The 20,588-nt window shown below is 47.3% G+C and overlaps 1 protein-coding gene across 1 annotated transcript in view; it reads left to right on the top strand.

Annotated features, from left to right (window-relative positions):
- Nucleotides 1-1,130: 1,130 nt before the first annotated feature.
- frmd6 (FERM domain containing 6) overlaps nucleotides 1,131-20,588 on the top strand; it is a 34,044-nt gene continuing 14,586 nt past the window's right edge. Inside the window, exons 1-6 of the mRNA XM_030357070.1 lie at nucleotides 1,131-1,295; nucleotides 13,673-13,966; nucleotides 14,482-14,572; nucleotides 17,081-17,160; nucleotides 17,887-17,963; nucleotides 19,498-19,684. Of these exons, the coding sequence (XP_030212930.1) occupies nucleotides 13,868-13,966; nucleotides 14,482-14,572; nucleotides 17,081-17,160; nucleotides 17,887-17,963; nucleotides 19,498-19,684 (534 nt within the window). The 5' untranslated portion in view covers nucleotides 1,131-1,295; nucleotides 13,673-13,867. The remainder of the gene's footprint in view (nucleotides 1,296-13,672; nucleotides 13,967-14,481; nucleotides 14,573-17,080; nucleotides 17,161-17,886; nucleotides 17,964-19,497; nucleotides 19,685-20,588) is intronic.

A 20,588-nucleotide genomic window follows, 5' to 3' on the forward strand; every position in this document is an offset into this window, starting at 1 on the left:
TCTCTCCGCGGCTTCTAACTGATCCCAGGTCTATCTTCTGAAGTCGCTTCAAAGCCATGAAGAGGGGGAGGACAGACACACCCCCACAACCCTTTTCATGTTCTACACTCCATCTCCGGGTTGTGAGGGCCTGGCGGGACTGAGACGGGGGCCCCCTCAGAGCACTAATTGGGGGTCAGCGTGTCAACACAGAGGTGCAGGCCGGCCTTTCAGGTTTTGGGGGCGCTCCGTCACGGCTGGCTGGCTGATGGGGGTCTCCACCGCGGAGGAGAGCAGGGGAGACCCCAGCACAGGCTTTAACCAAAGGGGAGTCCGCTTTAATAACCACTTAAGGTAAATAATTGAAGGCGCACTATTCCTTTGAATCTGTAAGGAAAAGATGAAGATCAAGCAGTGGAATTTCAATGCTTGATTTGAATGTTTTTCTTAATTTTGGAATGGCAAGATTTTATTATAAACTGATATATTTTAATAGAGCGACCACCAATATATATGAATTATAATGGATATTACCTCTTTGCAACTATTATTTAACTATTGGTATTTTTCTTAATGCCATGGATGACAGACAGGTGTTCGTATTTACCCAAGTAGAAATCATACAACACACATATAGATCCACAAGATCATAGGGAAAGAATATTACCTGGAACCTATTTCAAATATTCTATCCATTATAAATTGCTTTCGGGAACATAAGGCATAGGCCATAAAACAAAACGACAAGAAATAACTTGAGATTGTCTAAACTCAGTGCTCAACTGGAGTGCACTAAACTTTTAATCAGCAATATATCACGAACGACGAGGTCACTATTTCCCTCCAGGATGACTTCCAAGATTATGCGGCAGTGGGGAGTCGGATGGAATGGAAGCGGTGCCAGACGTGGGCCATACCAAATATCACGCAAACGGGAGGGGAGAACGAGTTATTGTATCATACTTATTTACATTATTTTTGGTTAACATTACATTAAAACAACAAATCCCTACTTATATTTATTATAATACTTCAAAGACCTATATTTAAACACTAACCTGTTTTTAATTCGGTTATAACAAACTACAATTATTCTCTGTCGTCCCTCGTGTGGCGGGTCCACCTCTGCACGCTGTATCCTACCGACTTGTTTCATTTCCCAGGTTCAGAAAGAGCCTCCCGTTCGCTGCGGCCGTCGCATCGTCCGTTTCGCCTGCAACTTTCCGAAGTCTCTTCTAAACTCTGGATTTGATTTATAAACCCGACGATTTATTGGATTAACGTTTCCGAGGGAGTTATTTTAGATTAAATGAAAGGTGAGTTTTATTTTTCACTCCGGGAGAGTATTTATAATCCCATAGTAGTAGCCTAGTTCACAATGGGGAGCTCACAACATTCCTCCGCTCACATCAAGGCTGTAAACCCGTTCAAGCCAACTCTTTGAATCGTTTTAAAGGGCTTTACAGAAACAGTGTGGTGCTCTACACGTAGGACACTCAGCATATTTCTATTTGTGTAACGTGAAATAACGGCGCAAAAGTTATAGTTTGATATTTCATGTGTTCATTACTTTACCCATGATGATGCTGACACATTTTCGTCCAAGAAATGTCGCAATAATCCTGTAGTTTCAGCACAATATTTCTGCTGCTGCGAGTTTAAGGACTACAATTATTCTAAATACACTACATTATGATGCATCTGTACTCGTGCATAGAGGATGTAGACTACTACACGTCCGTTGTGGTGTACGTTAATAAGTCTATTTTAATCGTTGACTGTAGACACGGTTTAGTTGATATGGTCAATCCTACATTACCATGTTGCTTTCTATAAAAGACGACCGCGTTACGACAGCGTAGTAGGCAGGATCACACACACACACACACACACACACACACACACACACACACACACACACACACACACACACACACACACACACACACACACACACACAGGCTACTTGGACGATAATCCGTTGACATCCCAGGGTGGTATTTATAGTTAAATCTTTTTATTTTAAGCTTGGCTGGGATAAAACACGTTTGACGTTGTTAGTTAACTAGATACTCTGCAGCGGCATTCAGTCACCTCTATGAGTTCAAAGTAACTGGAACTCAGGAGTCCCATGCATTCCCTCCTCGCTTTAACATCAGATAATAGATGTCTACTACTGGCTCGTGGGTCTTCACCTCTTTACAAATGGCAGTAACGGGACCATGAAAGCGTCGGGCCGCTTCCATTCACTGCAGCTCGGAATTTCTTCCTCTTGCCCAAAAGTATTCCGGCAGTGCGACCGCAGTGTCACATCTGCGTCTGGAATTTCAGTCGTTTTAGCTGAAAGTGCCGTGTAAACAGTTGAATGGTCTACCAAACAGCAACAATAACAAAAACACCACAACAATGTAATAGTAGTCGGGAATAGTACGATATGGATGGAAATAACTGCTCGTTCAGCGCGTTCCGCATGCCCGGGGTAAAGCCCTTCCTCTCTGGTGTCCAGTGTCCGCAGACATCCTGGACACATGGCCGGGTGATCATAGACCTTCTGCGGCCTCATGGTGAACGCGTACCGCCCGCCAGGGGAAAGCGGGGGAACTCTAAGCAGAACATTAAAGAATGTTTTATTGCTTATCATGACAGAGTTTTCACCGAGTGGCGCAATCAAGGCAAGAGATAACAGGTCTCTCCCGCGGGAAGGAATGGGTGGTATGGAGAGAAGTAGGGAGAGAGAGGAATCGAAAGAAAGAGTGTGCGTGTGCGTGTGTGTGTGTGTGTGTGTGTGTGTGTGTGTGTGTGTGTGTGGGGGGGGGGGGGGGGCAAGTGTCGTCTGGCAGGAAGACAATAGCTGCAGGAAACAAGGAGGAAATGTGAACAAAGGTGTTCAATTGTGTGTGTTCGGTGTGTTAGTGTGTTTGTTCGTGTGTGTAGTGTGTGTGTGTGTGTGTGTGTGTGTTATACTGTTTATATTGAGGACACTGTGTCTGTTTGTGTGTCTGTTACTGTTTGTAACAGACACTTTGCCCTCACATTGGGTCTGTGTGATTGTCCATTTCATACAGTCTATCTTCATTAGTTTGTGTGTGTGTTTTTGTATTTGTCCCATACTCAGTGTCTATCTTCATTACTGTGTGTGTGTGTTTGCCTGTTTCATATAGCCAATCTGAATTCATAACACATTCATGTGTGTGTTTGTATGTGATGCAGCATGCCAGTGTGTGTGTCTGAGAGCATCAGCAGAGCTCAGCTGTTAAGAGACTCAGCGTACGGCCTTTCCATGGTCAGAGAGAGAGAGAGAGAGAGAGAGAGAGAGAGAGAGAGGATCACTTCATAAGCATTTTCCCCGACTCCACTGAACACAGCTTGTGTTATTACGAGCATACCCAGGCTTCCTTATAATGATGTAATGACACACCAGCAGCAGGGGGGGTAATCTCCCCAAGTGCGGCACCAGGTTGGGCCCCCCTCGCACACGCTCCCCGTCGTCAGGGTGTGAATACATGAATATGTAGACACGTGCACATGCGGCTGGTAGGGGGTGATGCAGCATGTTGACCATGTAGCACGCGCTTCATCCAGAACTACTCAGGGTTTTGAGTTTTATTTTTCCGTTGATAAGGCTGCAGACATTGAGGTTCAACCCCAGATATATTTAGATCTAGGGCGTTTAGACACTTTGGTTCAAAGCGACTTGCAACCTTTCATACACACATTCACACATCGACGGCGGCGACAGCCGGCTCACCAGAAGCAGTCAGGGTGAGGCGTCTTGCTCAGTGACACCTCGACACTCAGCTAGGAGGAGCTGGAGATCAAACTAGCAAACACCCGCTCTACCTCCTGAGCTACGACCGCCTCCATCTTTTTGGCAGCCAGAGCAAAACTAAGTATTAGACCATCATTCATGTTTCCCTGTATGAAAACTATTCCTGAGTTTGTGTACATCTCTGGCTCTATCGAACACTGAATCAATGAGAGGGAGGTTGTTCTTCATACATCCTCTCTGGGAATCAGAACGACACCTTTCTACTAGTCTTAGGGTTGATCCACCAGTCGTGACCTTTTGGTTGTTGTCACCTTGGGAGCTGGAGGTTTGGTTCTGACAGGTTCTTGGTTCAGCTCAGTCGTCTCTCTATCTTTCCTTTCACTCTCGCTCTCACTCCTTCTGCCTCAGACTTTTTTTACACTCCGAGCTTCTCCTCTTTGGGGAAAATGTTTCTTGCTCCAAGGAATTGGGGCAGAGAAATTTCCCCTGCATACCTGTAGCATAGCTTATCATGCATTTGCTACTTACTTAGCTCTGCGATTACTTTATCAGTATCCGTTGTACTACAGTAGCAGTGTTTCCTGTACAGTTACAACAGTGCTCTTAAACATGGGGGTCGATTTGTGTATCTGCGGGCTCTCCTTACAGATAATGTTGTGTGTTTAGATTGTGTCAAACTCAATCAGTTCACAGAGGAAATGGGCTGTGTTTGATCCCAAAACTAAAATATACGATACGACTCGAATTTAGTTTTGTCTCCAACTTAAGAGATTCAATTTAAAGCTTTGCAGCTGTGTTTTTAATTGCTAGAGATGTTATGGGAACACACTCGACTGAAAACATTTAATCTAATACACAGTCCTCAGTTCTTGGTCTTAAATCTACCCGTTCAAATACCCCTTAACGATCCGTACTGTACCGGTTCCTCCAAACGGAAGACGTTTGTCCGAAACAGAAAGAAAACATCATGGTTTGGGGCGTAGGAGTAATAACAGTTCCTTTTTTAATGCCTTCTTCCCAGCCCTCCCCACACTATTTTAAGCCTGTGTTGTTGGAGCTCCTGTGGTTCTTGCTACTTCTAGCTAGCTTAAACGGTGCGCGGCCCGCATCCAAAGCTAGCTAAAGGCCGCCTGCGGGTTGGGGGAACTGGAGCTAGCCCTGTTCCAACACGTCCGCTAGCACCAGTGCTTCACGTGTGTGTGTGTGTGTGTGTGTGTGTGTGTGTGTGTGTGTGTGTGTGTGTGTGTGTGTGTGTGTGTGTGTGTGTGTGTGTGTGTGTGTGTGTGTGTGTGTGTGTGTGTGTGTGTGTGTGTGTGTGTGTGCTCTTGTACCGTGTCCTAGCTCAAACCCCACATTGGAGCCAGATGTGAGGGGAAGTCTGGCATGATCTCTGCTTGGAGGTAGTTCCGCTCTGGCGTCGGTTCTCCAACTCGAGATCGAGAACCAAGATAACTGGTAGACCTTTTGGTACCAGAGCTCCGTTACGGTGTCTCTATTTGTTCTCCACTTACGATGTCAAAGATGCAATAGGATAATTATAAATAAACAAAACGATTTATTTACTCTCTGTCCGTCCGTCTGCCTGTCCGTCTGCATGTTTGTCTATTTTTCCCTCGCATATAGCGGACTCAGGTTTCTTCTGAGCTGTGTAGCTGTGTGTGTGTGGCGGGGTAACATTCTTGCTGACAGATAGGGTCTTGTTATTAGTTGTTAGCAAAGTCGTGTCTATTTTTCCCACTGTGCGCTCGCTCTCTCTCTCTCTCTCTCTCTCTCTCTCTCTCTCTCTCTCTCTCTCTCTCTCTCTCTCTCTCTCTCTCTCTCTCTCTCTCTCTCTCTCTCTCTCTCTCTCTCTCTCTCTCTCTCTCTCTCTCTCTCTCTCTCTCTCTCTCTCTCTCTCTCTCTCCCCTCCGCATTCAATTCCACCCACCAAGCAAGCGTTTAGAACCAAGATGGCCGGTAGGTGCATGGGGTCCCACGTTCTACTATAACCCCTCGCCCGTTGAGACCTTCTGTAACAAACATAACAGCATTAGCTGAAAGGCCGCTCCTGTCTTTCTAAAGCATTCGAGTCATGTCAGGAAGGAGGCTAATCGGATTGTTGAGTACAGGAAGTCTTGGACAAAAATTCCATTGGGATGAGGCTGCTGGGACCAGTGCAATAGATGGTAAATACAGTAGCTCTGAGGTATTTGTGTGCAGCGGAGTACCATGGCATCTGTCTCCCTAATGTCAGATGTTTTAAATAACAACACCATGCCAGCAAACAACCTGACCTTAAAAGGGTAACATGTGGGACCTTTGTTCCAAAAGGTTAGGAGGTATGCATGGCATTATGTCCAGAAATAGGAGTTCAATGGTAAGTTCTGGCAAACGTTGTTCTACTCATTTTAAGGTGCGGGAAAAAAAAAGATTGATTCAGAGGAAGAACATTTTGTGTTCATCGTTTTTCCAATTTAAAACACCAAGATGCCGTTTTGATTCATCGTCTTTGTCGGTTCTTTGGTTGTTAAAGTCCTTCCCCGCTGCTATCAGGCTATTGTTTTTCAGTCTGGGCCAGAAACATCTTGTTGACCCTGCTAGCAGTTAGTGGGGGAAACCGGGAAGGAATTCTGACAGTCAACAAGCAGATACTGGATGATGGTCGGAGATCACGACCGTGGGAAGCAAGGCCTTCCAGCCTGTTCACCTTCTCTCCTCTACCCGCCTGTTTTTCCAGCTCTGCTTTCACACAGGTTAAAGATAAAAGCATATCTCGGAAGTATACCGATAGTGTGCCATGCTAGCATTCTCTTATGCCCGTGGGGGTCAGTGAGGAAAAGTGTATTGTCAATGTAATTATAGGGAATTTTGTCCATACTGCAATGCAGCGCTCATGTTTGCTTGTACAGTACATTAGTTCGAAGTCGCAGATCAAGTTTCTCAAGGTTAGCTTTTTGGCAATGTTGAAATACATTTATGTATGGTCCTTTGTTCTCCAATAAGAAGAATCTTAGTCTCTAAATCCTTTCAATTCTTTTAGACCGATAAAAGGACAGAGGTGCGGTATGGTAACGTCAAAGTGTGTTGACCACTGCCTCCCTGACACTAGAGCGACCCTACGAAAACACACAACATGGATGTTTAGACTCCTCTGCTCCTCTACACTTAGTGGTGGGGATGTTTTCGTACACATACTTAACAACCAAACATCCATATTTTCTGGAGTCGTGTTTTTCCACTCAGCTCTTCTCCAGTTTGCCAGCTCGAGAAAAGCAAGCGGGGGCAGTTTCCTGAGGCGGCTAAGCCCCAGCTAATGCTAATGCCATCTTGTGACGGTGGTGATGAAGGGGTAGAGACTCCAGCCCTCAGCCTCAGCCCTCCTCCTATGCTGACTAAACACTGCTTGGCAGAGACACGCTGGAGAAATGCTAACAGAAATGCTAAACATTCTCTTAAGGTGTAATTTGTCGGTCTAATGGTTCATCCTTCCTTTCTGTACGGTCAGGGGTTATGTTTAATATCGGTCTGTGAACATAGCGTTTTGAGGAATGGCAGTTATATTCTTAAAGGTAAAATACATCAACAGAGGTCAATCTAGTTTAATTCCAAATTCTCAATCTCCTTCAAATAGTAATGGAATACATACGTGTTCAAATATAGCTTATCTCTTTCAGCGATAGCAGGACTCCCTATGATAGAAAAGGCGTCATTTTGGAGAGCAACGTTTCCCTGCGGTGAGGCAGATACTGGGGTGAATCTTGGAGACAGCAGTGTGTTTTAGTACGGTGCAGTGGGAGGATTTCAGAGGATAAATCAATGTGGGCCTTAAACTGTCATTCAAACCTTTTGCTGAATTCGAAGTAAGAAAAGCTGGTTCGTGATCTTTAAAAGACCGTTAAAAGATGACTAAAACAAGGGGAAAACGTTCCCAGACGCCATAACCAGCGGCAATCAACACTTGACATCACTCCTCCTCCTCTTGCACGCCAAAGAGGTTAAAACAAGCGTCCACTGATCGTTAATGGAACGACGACCTCAGCGACCGCACCGGTTCCCAGAGCCTTTTCTGAGACGTCAGGGTCGAATGTGCAGTGCTGGACGTTACGTCAGGTTAGCCGTCGCGTCGGGAGCGGCGCTGCGATGGAGACGCCGACGGTGTTTCTAATTATGTGTGTGGCCAGAATCAAAGGCCTCCATTGTTGCAATGAGAAGCAGATGTTCGTGTGGAATTCTCCCCACTGCAGCAGTTTCTCCCTCTTTTTTCCCTCTTCTGTTCTTTTGTTTTTTTCCCTCATCCTGCGCTCCGCTTGCCACCTCGCTCTCTTCTTTTCCTCCGTCCTGTCTCCTTTTCTACTTTCACAGCCTCTCTTTCCTCGCCTTATTTTCTCTTTAATTCAGCTTCTTTCCCTCTTCCCCTCTCTCTCTCCATCTTTCTTTTGCTTGACCTTGTTCTGTGTCCCCTGTTCTCTCTCTCCCTCTCTCCCTCTCTCTCTCTCTCTTTCTCTCTCTCAGTTAGCTGTCAGCCCATAGCCTGAACTTGAAGGGCTTCACACACACACTTTTTAAAATAAAGCGCACAGCTTTATTTAAAAACATAACCACCCTGAATTAAAAAAATTTTGGACCGAAACTTTCAAATTCAAAAGATAACCTTCATAGCAAAACAAATCTAAGCTTAACATCCATAAAATACCACTTTATTTTCCTCACCCCTAAGTCACGGCAGAGAAACCAAATCTAAACTATCCATATCCATCCATATCCGACTATCCATAAAATGTTATGAGCACACTCTTCATTGCCCTGGCCCCTGTGTCACCTGCGACAGAACCCCATCCTCCACACCTCCACATGATCACGTTATGTTGACATCACCGGGGCGGAGGGGAGCTGTGAGCACGTGCACTGCCGGCTGTGTCCCCTACAGGGTTGGGGGGGGGGGGGGGGGGGGGGGGGGGGGGGGCTGTTCCTTAGCTACAACATCATCATAGGCCAGGAACATTCTGGGGGAGAGACACCCCCGCCCCTCTGATGTCAGAGAGAGAGAGAGAGAGACATTTTGAACTTGCTTTGCATAGATAAATTGCTCTTATTGTTTAATTTGGCTTCAGTATATTATTCGTGTTTTATGCATTCGTCTGTGTAAACGTTAACACACGTTATTACAGCTGAGAGGGACAGAACAGGGCAGATGAAGTGTGCAAAAGAGAGAGATTTATTTATATTAGTAAAGAGAGAAAGAGAAAGAGAAAGAGAGAGAGAGAGTACATACAACAAAGAAGGAGAGAATATGTAAGACCCATAGGGAGAGAGACAGGGATGGCCCATGAGAGAGAGAGAGAGAGAGAGAGAGAGAGAGAGAGAGAGAGAGAGAGAGAGAGAGAGAGAGAGAGAGAGAGAGAGAGAGAGAGAGAGAGAGAGAGAGAGAGAGAGAGAGAACATACAACAAAGAAGGAGAGAATATGTAAGACTCATAGGGAGGGAGACAGGGATGGCCCATGAGAGAGAGAGAGAGAGAGAGAGACTTGGAGAGAGCGGAACGCAGACCGTTAGTGTGTTGAGACCCAGAGCTCTGCCACGTTGACACAATCCCTCAGACCTGCTGCGGCAGGCTGGGACACAAAACACTGTGTGTGCGTTTGCGTGTGCGTGTGTGTGTTGGCGGATGACATTGTTTACGTCCCTTTGAAGAGGGGAAGCACTGATTTAATGAAGTGCCCACACAAACGTACAAACGCAAACACATACGGAAGATGAAGGGAACGAACGATGGATGGGTGGAGACAGATGCATGGAGGGAATCTCCAGATGAGATGGATGGATGGGACTAGATGGAGGGATGAGTCATGTGATCATCTCCTCATTAACCTTAGTGTGTGTTCACGTGGGAGTAATACCATATATTTAGGGGTAAGATATGTATGTGCGGGTTAAGTTTTTTTGTTTATACACCTGTGCATTTCACCCACGTGTACACATTACTATAAATAGAGTTACTCTTGGGTGCAAAGCCGTGTGCGCGTGTGTGTGTGTGTGTGTGTGTGTGTGTGTGTGTGTGTGTGTGTGTGTGTGTGAGACCGAGGCTTCAGTAACTCTGACCTCCACCGTTCTGCAGCAGACCCCCAGGGGTTAGACACTCGCTGGCACCCAGAGGCGAGTGTCCGAAGCAGGGCTGTTACGCTGGCTAGCTGGGCCGCTTAAAGTAGTCTTATGTTTCAGTTAATAGGGTCAAAGTTAACGGCTGCTACGTGAAGCTAACAGCATCTCAATTCATTCGTCGTAATTACAGGCATACTTTTGGCGGCATGTGGCTCAGGAGGCAGAGCGGGTTGGTTGGTCGGTCACCAGTCCGATCCCCGGCTCCTCATGACCGAGTGTCGAGGTGTCCCTGAGCAAGACGTCTCACCCTAACTGCTCCCGACGAGCCGGCTGTCGCCTTGCTTGGTTGTCGGCGCCGTCGGTGTGTGAATGTGTGCATGAATGGGTGAATGTTGGGCCGTATTGTAAAGTGCTATGAGTGGCCACTGGTTAGGAAAGAGCTATATCAATGCAGTCCACATTTTACCATTTACCCCAAGTGACCTACACTGATTATTGTGTTATGTAATTTACACAACACATCTTGCTCTACAGGTAGGCCACCCACATCTCCATGGCAACCGCTAAACCTTTAATATTCAGGTATCTATGTGCATACATCCCTGTGTGTTACTGCGGTGCCATGGTCTAGGGTAGAGGGTCCATGTGTGTGTGTCTGTGTGTGTGAGTTAAAATAGTTACAATTACAATTAGGGCATTTAGCAGACGCTTTTATCCAAAGCGACTTACATCGGTTAATACACACATTGACACACCGACGGCAGAGTCAACCGTGCAAGGAGACAGCCAGCTCATCAGGAGCAGTTAGGGTTAAGTGTCTTGCTCAGTGACACATCAACACTCAGCTAGGAGGAGCCGGGGATCGAACTAGCAACCCTTCGGTTACAAGACAACTGCTCTACCTCCTGAGCGCGCGCGCGCGTCCGTGTGCGTGTACGTGTGTGTGCGTGTCTGTTCTCAGAGGCCTCATCCATAACCGTGGAGTCAACACGGTTTCCCACCCCGTGTGTTTACACTGGGATTAGGATCGGACTGTAGCCGATTGAGAGGGACTCAAGTACCGCTGAACCCCGGGTCAGAGGCACCATATCTTTAGTTTTAGGGGTTAGATGGCAGGTGATGAGAGCATGAATAAACAGGAATTGCATTCCATTTGGTGGAGGCTTTTATACGCTCTTTTAATTGTTTTTTTGACCTGAACGGAGTTATAATGAACAAGCAGCACACACAGATTAATATTTTTAACACGCAGCGCTTTTATTCCTGCATCTATATTGCAGTTATGTTGTTAATTTACCTATTTTATTTCGCTTAGTTATGTCTTCTTTAATCCTCGTGATCCCCCTGTATTTTCCGCCTTTTGGGATTAATTAAGTACATCCTAATATCCTCTTAATAGAGCACACAAGAGACGCTCATTAATGAGTGTCAAAATAAAAGTCCCCCCCTGTGGTCTCCTCGTTGGGCCGGTCGTCCTGGGGGATAATGTGAAGCCTTCCCTGGCTAATGGTGTCAATAGGAAGAAGCCGTTATGGGGCTGAATGGTTCCTTAACAGCCTATTGTTGTCTCACCTGAGACAACTCAAAACCTTTCCTGAAGGTGTCACATGATCCCCCCCCCTCCCCCTCCAGGCGCCAGGCTACACACTCCTCACAGCAGTTAGTCGTGTGCGTGTGAGTGTGAGTGTGAGTGTTCGTGCCTATGGTATTTCTGTTAGCATGTCTGTGTGTCCGTCTTTGTTTGTGTGTGTCTGTCTTTGTTTATGTCTGTCTGTCTGTCTGTCTGTCTGTCTGTCTGTCTGTCTGTCTGTCTGTCTGCTTGCAAGGAAGAAAGAAAGGAAGCGAGGCAGAAAGCGAGAGTTAGAATCCGAACTAGAGAAAGGGAAAGATCGTGGGAGGGAGACGGAGACCGAGCATTAAGCCAGCACGACAAAACCAAACGTGTGCGAGGACCTTTGATGATTGAAAGAAATGACGGCCGCAGTTCCAGTTTCTTGTCCAAAACATCCCATAATGGGGAAATTGTGACCGTGTGTTCGTTCCCTAATGGCACCCGATAGCTCTTTCCTGATTTTTGACACATCCCTGATCAAAAAATGCCTTCGCCCCCAACCAAGTACAAAAAAATGGATTTACTCAGTTACATGCGTCTTTCTTCACTTTGATGCTGTTTGCTGGGCTAACAGCCCAAGCAAACAGCCCTAACATGCACTGCAGGGCTGTTGGGTCGGGAGGTGTGAACTTTGGGGGGGGGGGGGGGGAGTCAGCCCACGTCAGGAGTGAGTCAGCGGGCAAGCCTGAGCCCAGAGCCCTCCCTCCTACAGCCTTTGACGACAAGACATTCCACCAGCTCTACGCTATGGATCTCCTCTGGTTGTAGTTCTATGGTTGTACTCTGTGGTTCTAGTTCTATGGATCTCCTCTGTGGTTGTAGTTCTGTTGGACTCTGTGGTTGTAGTTCTATGGTTGTGCTCTGTGGTTGTAGTTCTATGGTTGTGCTCTGTGGTTCTAGTTCTATGGATCTCCTCTGTGGTTCTAGTTCTATGGTTGTGCTCTGTGGTTCTAGTTCTATGGATCTCCTCTGTGGTTGTAGTTCTATGGTTGTACTCTGTGGTTCTAGTTCTATGGTTGTGCTCTGTGGTTCTAGTTCTATGGATCTCCTCTGTGGTTGTAGTTCTATGGTTGTACTCTGTGGTTCTAGTTCTATGGTTCTACCCAATGGTTCTAGTCTATGGTTCTACTCTGTGGTTCTTCTCTACCGTTCTTCTCTACGGTTCTGTCCTTGAGTCAATCTGTCCATCCTTCCTCCCACCTAATCTCTCCGTTTCCTTCTCCGCCGTCTTCCTCGTGTTTATCTTCTCGTATCATTCCCTCCGTCCGTCCTGACGCTCCCAAACCCCCCCAGTGACGTCCGATGTGCAGTAACACGTGCCTAAGACAGTACCACGCAAGACTGTGTGTACATATTACGCACACACGCATACACAAACTCACTCACTCATGCACGCACGCACACACGTACACGCAAGCTTACACCCACACACACACAAAGCATGCCCTGCTTCTGCATTCCTTTCATCGTTCTAGAAAGCTAGACACACACACACACACTCACACAGACACACACTCACAGACGGACACAAAGACACTCACTCAAACAGACGCGCACACACACACACACACACACACACACACACACACACACACACACACACACACACTTAAAAGGGGTGAGACTTTGTCGTAGTTATTCTACTTTATTGCTTTCGGGATTCCTTTCAGGCCTTGTTCTGCTAAGACGCCATTGTGTGACACACTTTACAATTTCGTTTTCCACTTTGAACCAACCCTGCAATAAATGTTATAAATGTGTTGCTCTCTTTACTCATGAGCACTGCATCACAACAACACACACTTCCTCCATGCTTCCAAGATGCCCCCGTCTCCCTTAACTGGTAGAGTTACAGGTTCGATTCCAACCCGCTGGCCAGTGCACAATACAGTGGATATCCAATGCATGTCCTGGCACTTAATGTACGCACTTATTGTATGTTGTACGTCCTGGCACTTAATTTACGCACTTACTGTGTGTTGTACGTCCTGGCACTTAAAAAAAGTACTTAGCATCTTATCCTCGCGGTCTTTGTTTTATACGGGGAACGGGTTAACATCACAATTGTTAATGCTTGGAACATGTTTCAATGACTGTAAGGCTGTTTCTCTTCTTCTGACAAATGTACTTTTTGTACGTCGCCTTGGATAAAAGAGTCTGCTGAATGCCCTGAAGGTAAATCAACGCTTTAGATCGAGATCCGTCCTTCACGTTCCTCCGTTGTGTCTCCACAGCGACAGCCAACCAAGCTCCGCCCCCATGCCCTGCATCGCCATCGCCGATTGGTCCGCTGGTTTGACCGACCTCGGCCGCAGCTGAACCAACCAGGGTCCCGCCCACGCTTCACTGACCCCGCTCGTCGCCGCCCGGTCGGGTCGGGAGGTCGGAGGTCGGGAGGTCGGGGGTCGTCGGCGGCAGCCACTCAGAAGATGAACAAGCTCCCCTTCCACAACAACCGCGCCATGCAGGACCGCCGCTGCGTCTGTGTCTTTCTGCCCAACGACGACACGCTCAACGTCATCGTCAACGTGAGTCCCCCGCGGAAGCGCTCCGCCGGGTCGCCGGTGTGTTCGGCCCCCGGTCATCGGGGAATCGAACCCGGAACCCCTGGTTTAGGAGTGGAACCCTTCGACCGTTGGTCCGAGGGTTCCCGCTCCGTCTCTGAGTGCGACAGTTAGCGATGTTACCCTACGACCGTTAGTGGACACAGCATAACACCGCCGGTGTTTGTGATGTTCTATACCCGTGTAGTAAAGGAGCTAGTCATGTGATGTTATCGGGTCGGCGCAGAGACTTACACCTGATACCGAATATCTGATACTGGTATCGGTACCAGAACAACTTAAAGGAGGACTTGTCACCCTTCATACAGCAGATCAAGAGGCAACTGATTGGCTAAAGGACTTTGCATTCACTAATAAAATAAAACCAGAACAACTCTGGTCAAAGACCACGGCCGCAACACTCTCCTGTCCCTGCATATGAAACACATGATAGAAACCCACTGGTCTGTTTGGCTGATGCGTGTCTCCCCCTGTCCCAGGTGAAGACCCTGTCCCAGGAGCTGCTGGTCCAGGTGTGTGACCTGCTCCGTCTGAAGGACTGCCACCTGTTTGGACTGAGCGTCGTCCAGAGTAAGAACCCGCCACCCTCTGCTCTCTCTCTCCGACGTCGTCGCTGTACGCAAACGAAACGCGTTAGGATGAGGACGGTCTGTCCCGGTCCAGAAGGTTTAGAACTCCGCTCCGGTGTTTCCGCCTGACTCACCGGATCGGGTCATTCGTGCTGGGTTAGAGGTTCTGGTGAGGAAGGACATCTGTGCTTCAGTGGGAGTGAAAGCGTGGCAGGAGTACGTTACTTTGTGGACCCAGACTCGGTCTAACTCTGGCCTTGAGGTGTTAACAAAGTCCTTGCTTGGCACACATGTAGAACAACAAGTGACAAGCTCAGAAGCCTGGAAAGGTGATTTGGTTTGAACCGACTAATCGTCTGTGTGATTACCCAACACGAGCCCGGTCCCGTCACCCACGTCTCCCTCACCGACTCTCGGCTCCTCATCATCAGAGCAGGGAGTTACAGCAGGACCAGGGAAACTAAGTGTGTTGTTTTCCAGTGACCAATCACATCGTCTGGGCCCTGCGAGTCTCAACACAAACATGACGTCTGTCAGACGCTCGTCACGTCCGTCTCCGTGGAGACCGGGGCCCACGTCGGATACTAGCTGACACGGGGGCCGTGGCGGGGGTGGAGCTAAGGTTGGGGAGGGGGGGGGTTAATAGCCGTGTGCGGAATGAGTCACCCCGCTCTGCGGTGGGGCGAAGGGAGGGGTGGGGTTAGCCGGGTCGGCCAGCAGCTGCCAAATACATTTAAAATGTCATCAATTCCCTCGCCGCCACGGAATGACTTTCCAGAGTAGCGAGCGAAAACGGGGAGGACAGTTTGAGTGAGTACGACGTGGATGTACGACCGCGGGGTTGCTGGTTTGGATCCAACAGCTGACCCTGTCCCAGTGCTTACTCCCGCTTGTTAGTGGGAGGTCGGGAGAATACCCTCTGAAGGGGCAGGCTGACGGCAGAAATGTAGACGAGGACAAATAACAATCCGGACCTTGTTGTGAAAGACCCTGGGGGTCAGTGGGGGGGGCTCGGACAATTGTTCACAACCGCCCAAGACGGCCAATCACAGGGGCCTGCGTCCGCGGACAGCTGTCGTCCAGATGAGCCAATGGCAGCGGCCAGTGGCGGGAGAAGGAGCCAAAAAGTCTGATTGTGGGACATTCCTAAACTGCTTGTCTGAACAGCGTGAAATCCCCTAGGCAAACCTCTCTCTCTCTCTCTCTCTCTCTCTCTCTCTCTCTCTCTCTCTCTCTCTCTCTCTCTCTCTCTCTCTCTCTCTCTCTCTCTCTCTCTCTCTCTCTCTCTCTCTCTCTCTCTCTCTCTCTCTCTCTCTCTCTCTCTCTCTCTCTCTCTCTCTCTGTTCCCTACTCTTCTGATAATGACAGATGACGTCTGCCAGCGGATGAGTTATAGCAAATTAAAAACCACAACAACTCCTCGTCTAAATGTTTTCACTTAGAAACACGCGGGGTGAGAATGATTAACGAGGATTATTACGATCCAGACTCAAAGTAGGGGGCTGAAGGCGTCCTCAGGAACCATGGTTTATAAATCACACGCAGCAGCGCTTTCAAATTCAACACTGTGGAGAGCAGAACTACATCGGATCACATTCCCGGCCTGCCCTACCGCTAGCCAGGAATACCATGTCGGAGGGGGGGGGGGGGGGGGACGACATTCCCAGAGGGAAGCCTCACCACAGAAGAGACTGGTTTTGTACTGGTACTGGGTGGACTGGTGCAGTGGGACTGGAAGGACTGGTGCAGTGATACTGGGGGGGGTGGTAAATCAGGGTGTTAATGCGCGGCTTCCTTGACCCGCATGCTGAGAAGAACATATGACCCCATCTCTTGGGGCTGGCCAATAATTAAATATGGTCATTTTGCGTACTCGATTGTAATTGTAAGGTCATTAAGTGACTTGGTTAAAATTATCAAATTATAGTTGAAACGGCAGAGAGTAGGGTAAACCAAGATAAGGTCGATACTATTCTTAACATTTCCCAATTCTGTCAAGCTCTTCTTCCTTCCATCTCCCCCTCCATTTTCCTGTCCCCCTCCCTCGTCTCTCCCCATCATCTCTGATATCGTTTATTGGTGAACCGGATGGATCCAGTCTGTATGTGTGGGGCCCACAGAGATTATCACCATGACAGGGACAAGGAGAGAGAGAGAGAGAGACACTAGGAGAGAGAGAGACAACCAGAGAGAGCGACACATAGACTCACAAACACTATGAGTCACTGCAGAACATCTGCTGAACACTCAGCTCAATAGATGATGCCAGCCGTCCCTCCTCTGAACGCTAAACGGGCCGAGCTTGAACAGCCCCCCTTCCCCGGGGATTCACTCTGCAAAATGCCCACACACACACACACACACACACACACACACACACACACACACACACACACACACACACACACACACACACACACACACACACACACATAGATATAAATAGAGGACTGAATGTTAATCACGCTGTATCTGTATTCAACCCACGTCTAATCCGTCCCTCTTGCAGACAATGAACACATCTACATGGAGCTGGACCAGAAGTTGTCCAAGTACTGCCCCAAGGAGTGGAAGAGGGAGGCCAGCAAGGTAGGTGTCCAGAGCGCCTCTCGCCGGAACCCTAGAGCCAACTGCGCTGTAGGTGGGGTACCCTTTATAGGAAGTCTCACTTCTACAGGTTTGAATCAATAAATATAATCAATCAATAAAATCTGAATCTGAATCTGAATCATGAGCATTCTGTGCGTAGGAATCAAATGTCTGAAAGTGGTGGGGAAAAGTAGTTACACATTCACGTAGGAATTGCGATCATCCATTCAGGTTATAATAATAATAATAATATTGAGACTTGAATAAAAAGCTCTTCCTTTGATTCCTGTCAGCGTTTCGTCTACTCTCACTTCACCATTTTTCTCCATAATCCGATAATCCATTCGAGGTTGATGGAATTTATTCAAATATAAAAAAGACTTAATCTTACACACACTTTATTCATCTATCGTGCCGTTATTTGCCACACCGCCGTTTCTTAGCGCACGGTGGACCAGAGTAGATCCTGAGATTCGCACTCCCTATGTACTGAATCGTGATTCGATTTTGAATCGAGAATAGAGTTTGATTCGAGTCATGTGGGTTACAGAGAGAAACCCAATCCCTAATGTATACACCGTGAACAACGCGACGTACTTCTGTACGGACCGCATTCATCAGTTATTGAATTGAGTAACGTCAGCGATACGCATCGATCTGAGGACTTCATGACCATTGATGTTCTGATGTTCTGCTGTTCTGATGTTCTGCTCATTTGTTCCACAGGGCATCGACCAGTTCGGCCCTCCCATGATAATCCACTTCAGAGCCCAGTATTACGTGGAGAACGGGAGGTTGATAAGGTGAGCAGAACCACAGCCCATTGGCTATAGCTATCAGAAGACACCAGCTGTTAAACCACAGCCTATAGCTATCAGAATATAGTAGGATTTCAACCACAGCTAACTACTAGCTTTAGGTATCAGAAGACACTAACATTTGAACAACAGATAAATAGGCTATACATTAAAGAAAAATAAATGATTTAAAGCAAAGCAAAGTGCAAAGCTATCAGAAAATACCTGGGGTTAAAGCACAGCTAACTAGCTAAAGCTAACATAAATAAGTAGGATTTAAACCATCGCTAACTTGCAATTGCCAACTGACAATACCATGATGAAAGAACAACATACAATATATATTATATAGATATTCAATATATTTGTTTTGATATTTATTATATAGTTTTTCATTTTATAAATGAATTATAAATGAATAATGTAAAATCAAAAAAGCAAATGATGTATTTATATATACATGTATTTTGTACTGACTATCTCTCAACGGTCTCAGATGTTCACGTGTGATAATGAGCTCAGAAACCATAAAACCCAACAGACATTTTCATGTCATGCATTCTTATGGTAAGACCTCACTTTTACAACTGCTTTATTACTCTAATAAACCAAATCACGGATATCTTTATGACTTAAATAAAAGGATGAAGGATGTTTTCGCACAATGTGCTTCTTATCAAGGTTACTTCCTTTTCCTGCTGAGCTTCTGCGACCCTGCGAAGACAGACAGAGCCTGGCAGACGGTCGTAGATAAAGAGCAAAACAAATAAAGTTACCTTGAATTGAGGACTCGGGTTACCCTCACACATCCCAAGGTTGCATTCCAGTGTGTTGTTCTCCAGGGACTTCACTTATCCTCACTTCCTAAATATTTAGAGATTCTCCTTGATTGTCACAATCTTAAGCACAGAACAGAGGAAGCCTGGTGCGTTCCAAGGATGGGTCAGTGTATCCAACAACACAGGAACACATATCTAGACCACACTCCACACTTAGTCATGCCCCCATGAAGGTTATGATCTGCTCAACAGTCATCAAGGCCTTTTACAACACCGCACCTTTCCTCCTGCTGGGCCACTCAGAGCTTCTTCTTTGTGGGTTCTACTTCTTTCTCTAACGATCTAACAAACGAGTACTTGCCAACAAGCATCTAATATCAATTCCCCCCCCCCCCCACAGCCTGACCCCCTATCTTCGGTATAGCGAACAAGCATTGTGTTTACATTTAGGGCACCAAGCAGACGCGTTTATCGAGAGTGACTTACAGCGGTTTATGCACACATCCACACACCCAACGGCGGTGTCAACAACGCAATGAGACAGCCTGCTCGTCGGGAGCAGTCAGGGTGAGGCGTCTCGCTCAGGGACACCTCGACACTCCTCTAGTAGGAGCCGGGGATCGAACGAGGAACCTTCCGGTTACAAGTCAAGACGCACCACTGGCCCGCGGGAAATTACAACGGGAAATAGTACAGGAACACAGCCCGTGCCTCTGCAGTGGCTCACGGTCTCCCCCGGTCTCTCTCCCCCCCCCCCACAGTGACCGGGCGGCCAGGTACTACTACTACTGGCACCTGAGGAAGCAGGTGCTGCTCTCCCAGTGCGTTCAGCGCGAGGAGGCCTACTTCCTGCTGGCCGCCTTCGCCCTGCAGGCAGACCTGGGGAACTTCAAGCGCAACAAGCACTTTGGAAAGTACTTCGAGCCCGAGGCTTACTTTCCCCCCTGGGTGAGTCACGACCTGGAGTAGACGCAGTGTGTTGTTGAAGTGTTGATTTTGGTTTTATTCCACACGCGCTCTTTGTTTGTGCGCATGTATTTTTAGTTTCGGTGGGTGCGTTTGTATGCGCGCATGTCTGAGTGTGCGCTTGAAAATTCGGGCTTGTAAAGGTGAGGGTGGTGGTGCTACCACCGACACACACACACACACACACACACACACACACACACACACACACACACACACACACACACACACACACACACACACACACACACACACACACACACACACACACACACACACACACACAGTGATACTCGTAGATTCAGTGGCTGAACAGATTGCATGTTCCCTCAATGTCCTCTGCTGTTTTCAATTCAGTGTTCAAAGTTGACTTAAAGCAAACATATCCAACCAAACAATTGTTAGTGCTTGGTTCTATGAACATCCTTACTGCGCCGACAGCGATAAATTGTTTATTTTTCTTCTGACAAATGTACTTTTTGTAAGTCGCCTAAATGCCCTAAAAGTAAATAAATCTGCTGTCGTCTGCAGAAGGGCATAAGTGAGTTCATTGAATAAATGAGAAGGTACAAACAAAGAATAGCCTGGTATCCTAGTGTCTGTATGTAGGTCTCCTCGCCTTTGATTCACCGTCCCAAGCAACCAAACTGCACGTGGCATAATGAGAATCAGGACACCTGGGTTATTTCAAGCGCTAGAAAGTGGCACAAGCTTGTGGCGTTGTGGTGGCATGCACAATCTGGAGGAATACTTGGATTCAGTGGTGCATTGTGGGAAACCTCCCACCCCCACCGGCCACTAAACTAGACCGCCATGGTCATTGCAACCACACCCAAACTGATTGCCCTTCACTTCCTGTGATTAACTTGCTTATCAGGCCTGTCAG

The sequence above is a fragment of the Gadus morhua genome, chromosome 5, assembly GCF_902167405.1.
Source record: "Gadus morhua chromosome 5, gadMor3.0, whole genome shotgun sequence".
NCBI lineage: Eukaryota > Metazoa > Chordata > Actinopteri > Gadiformes > Gadidae > Gadus > Gadus morhua.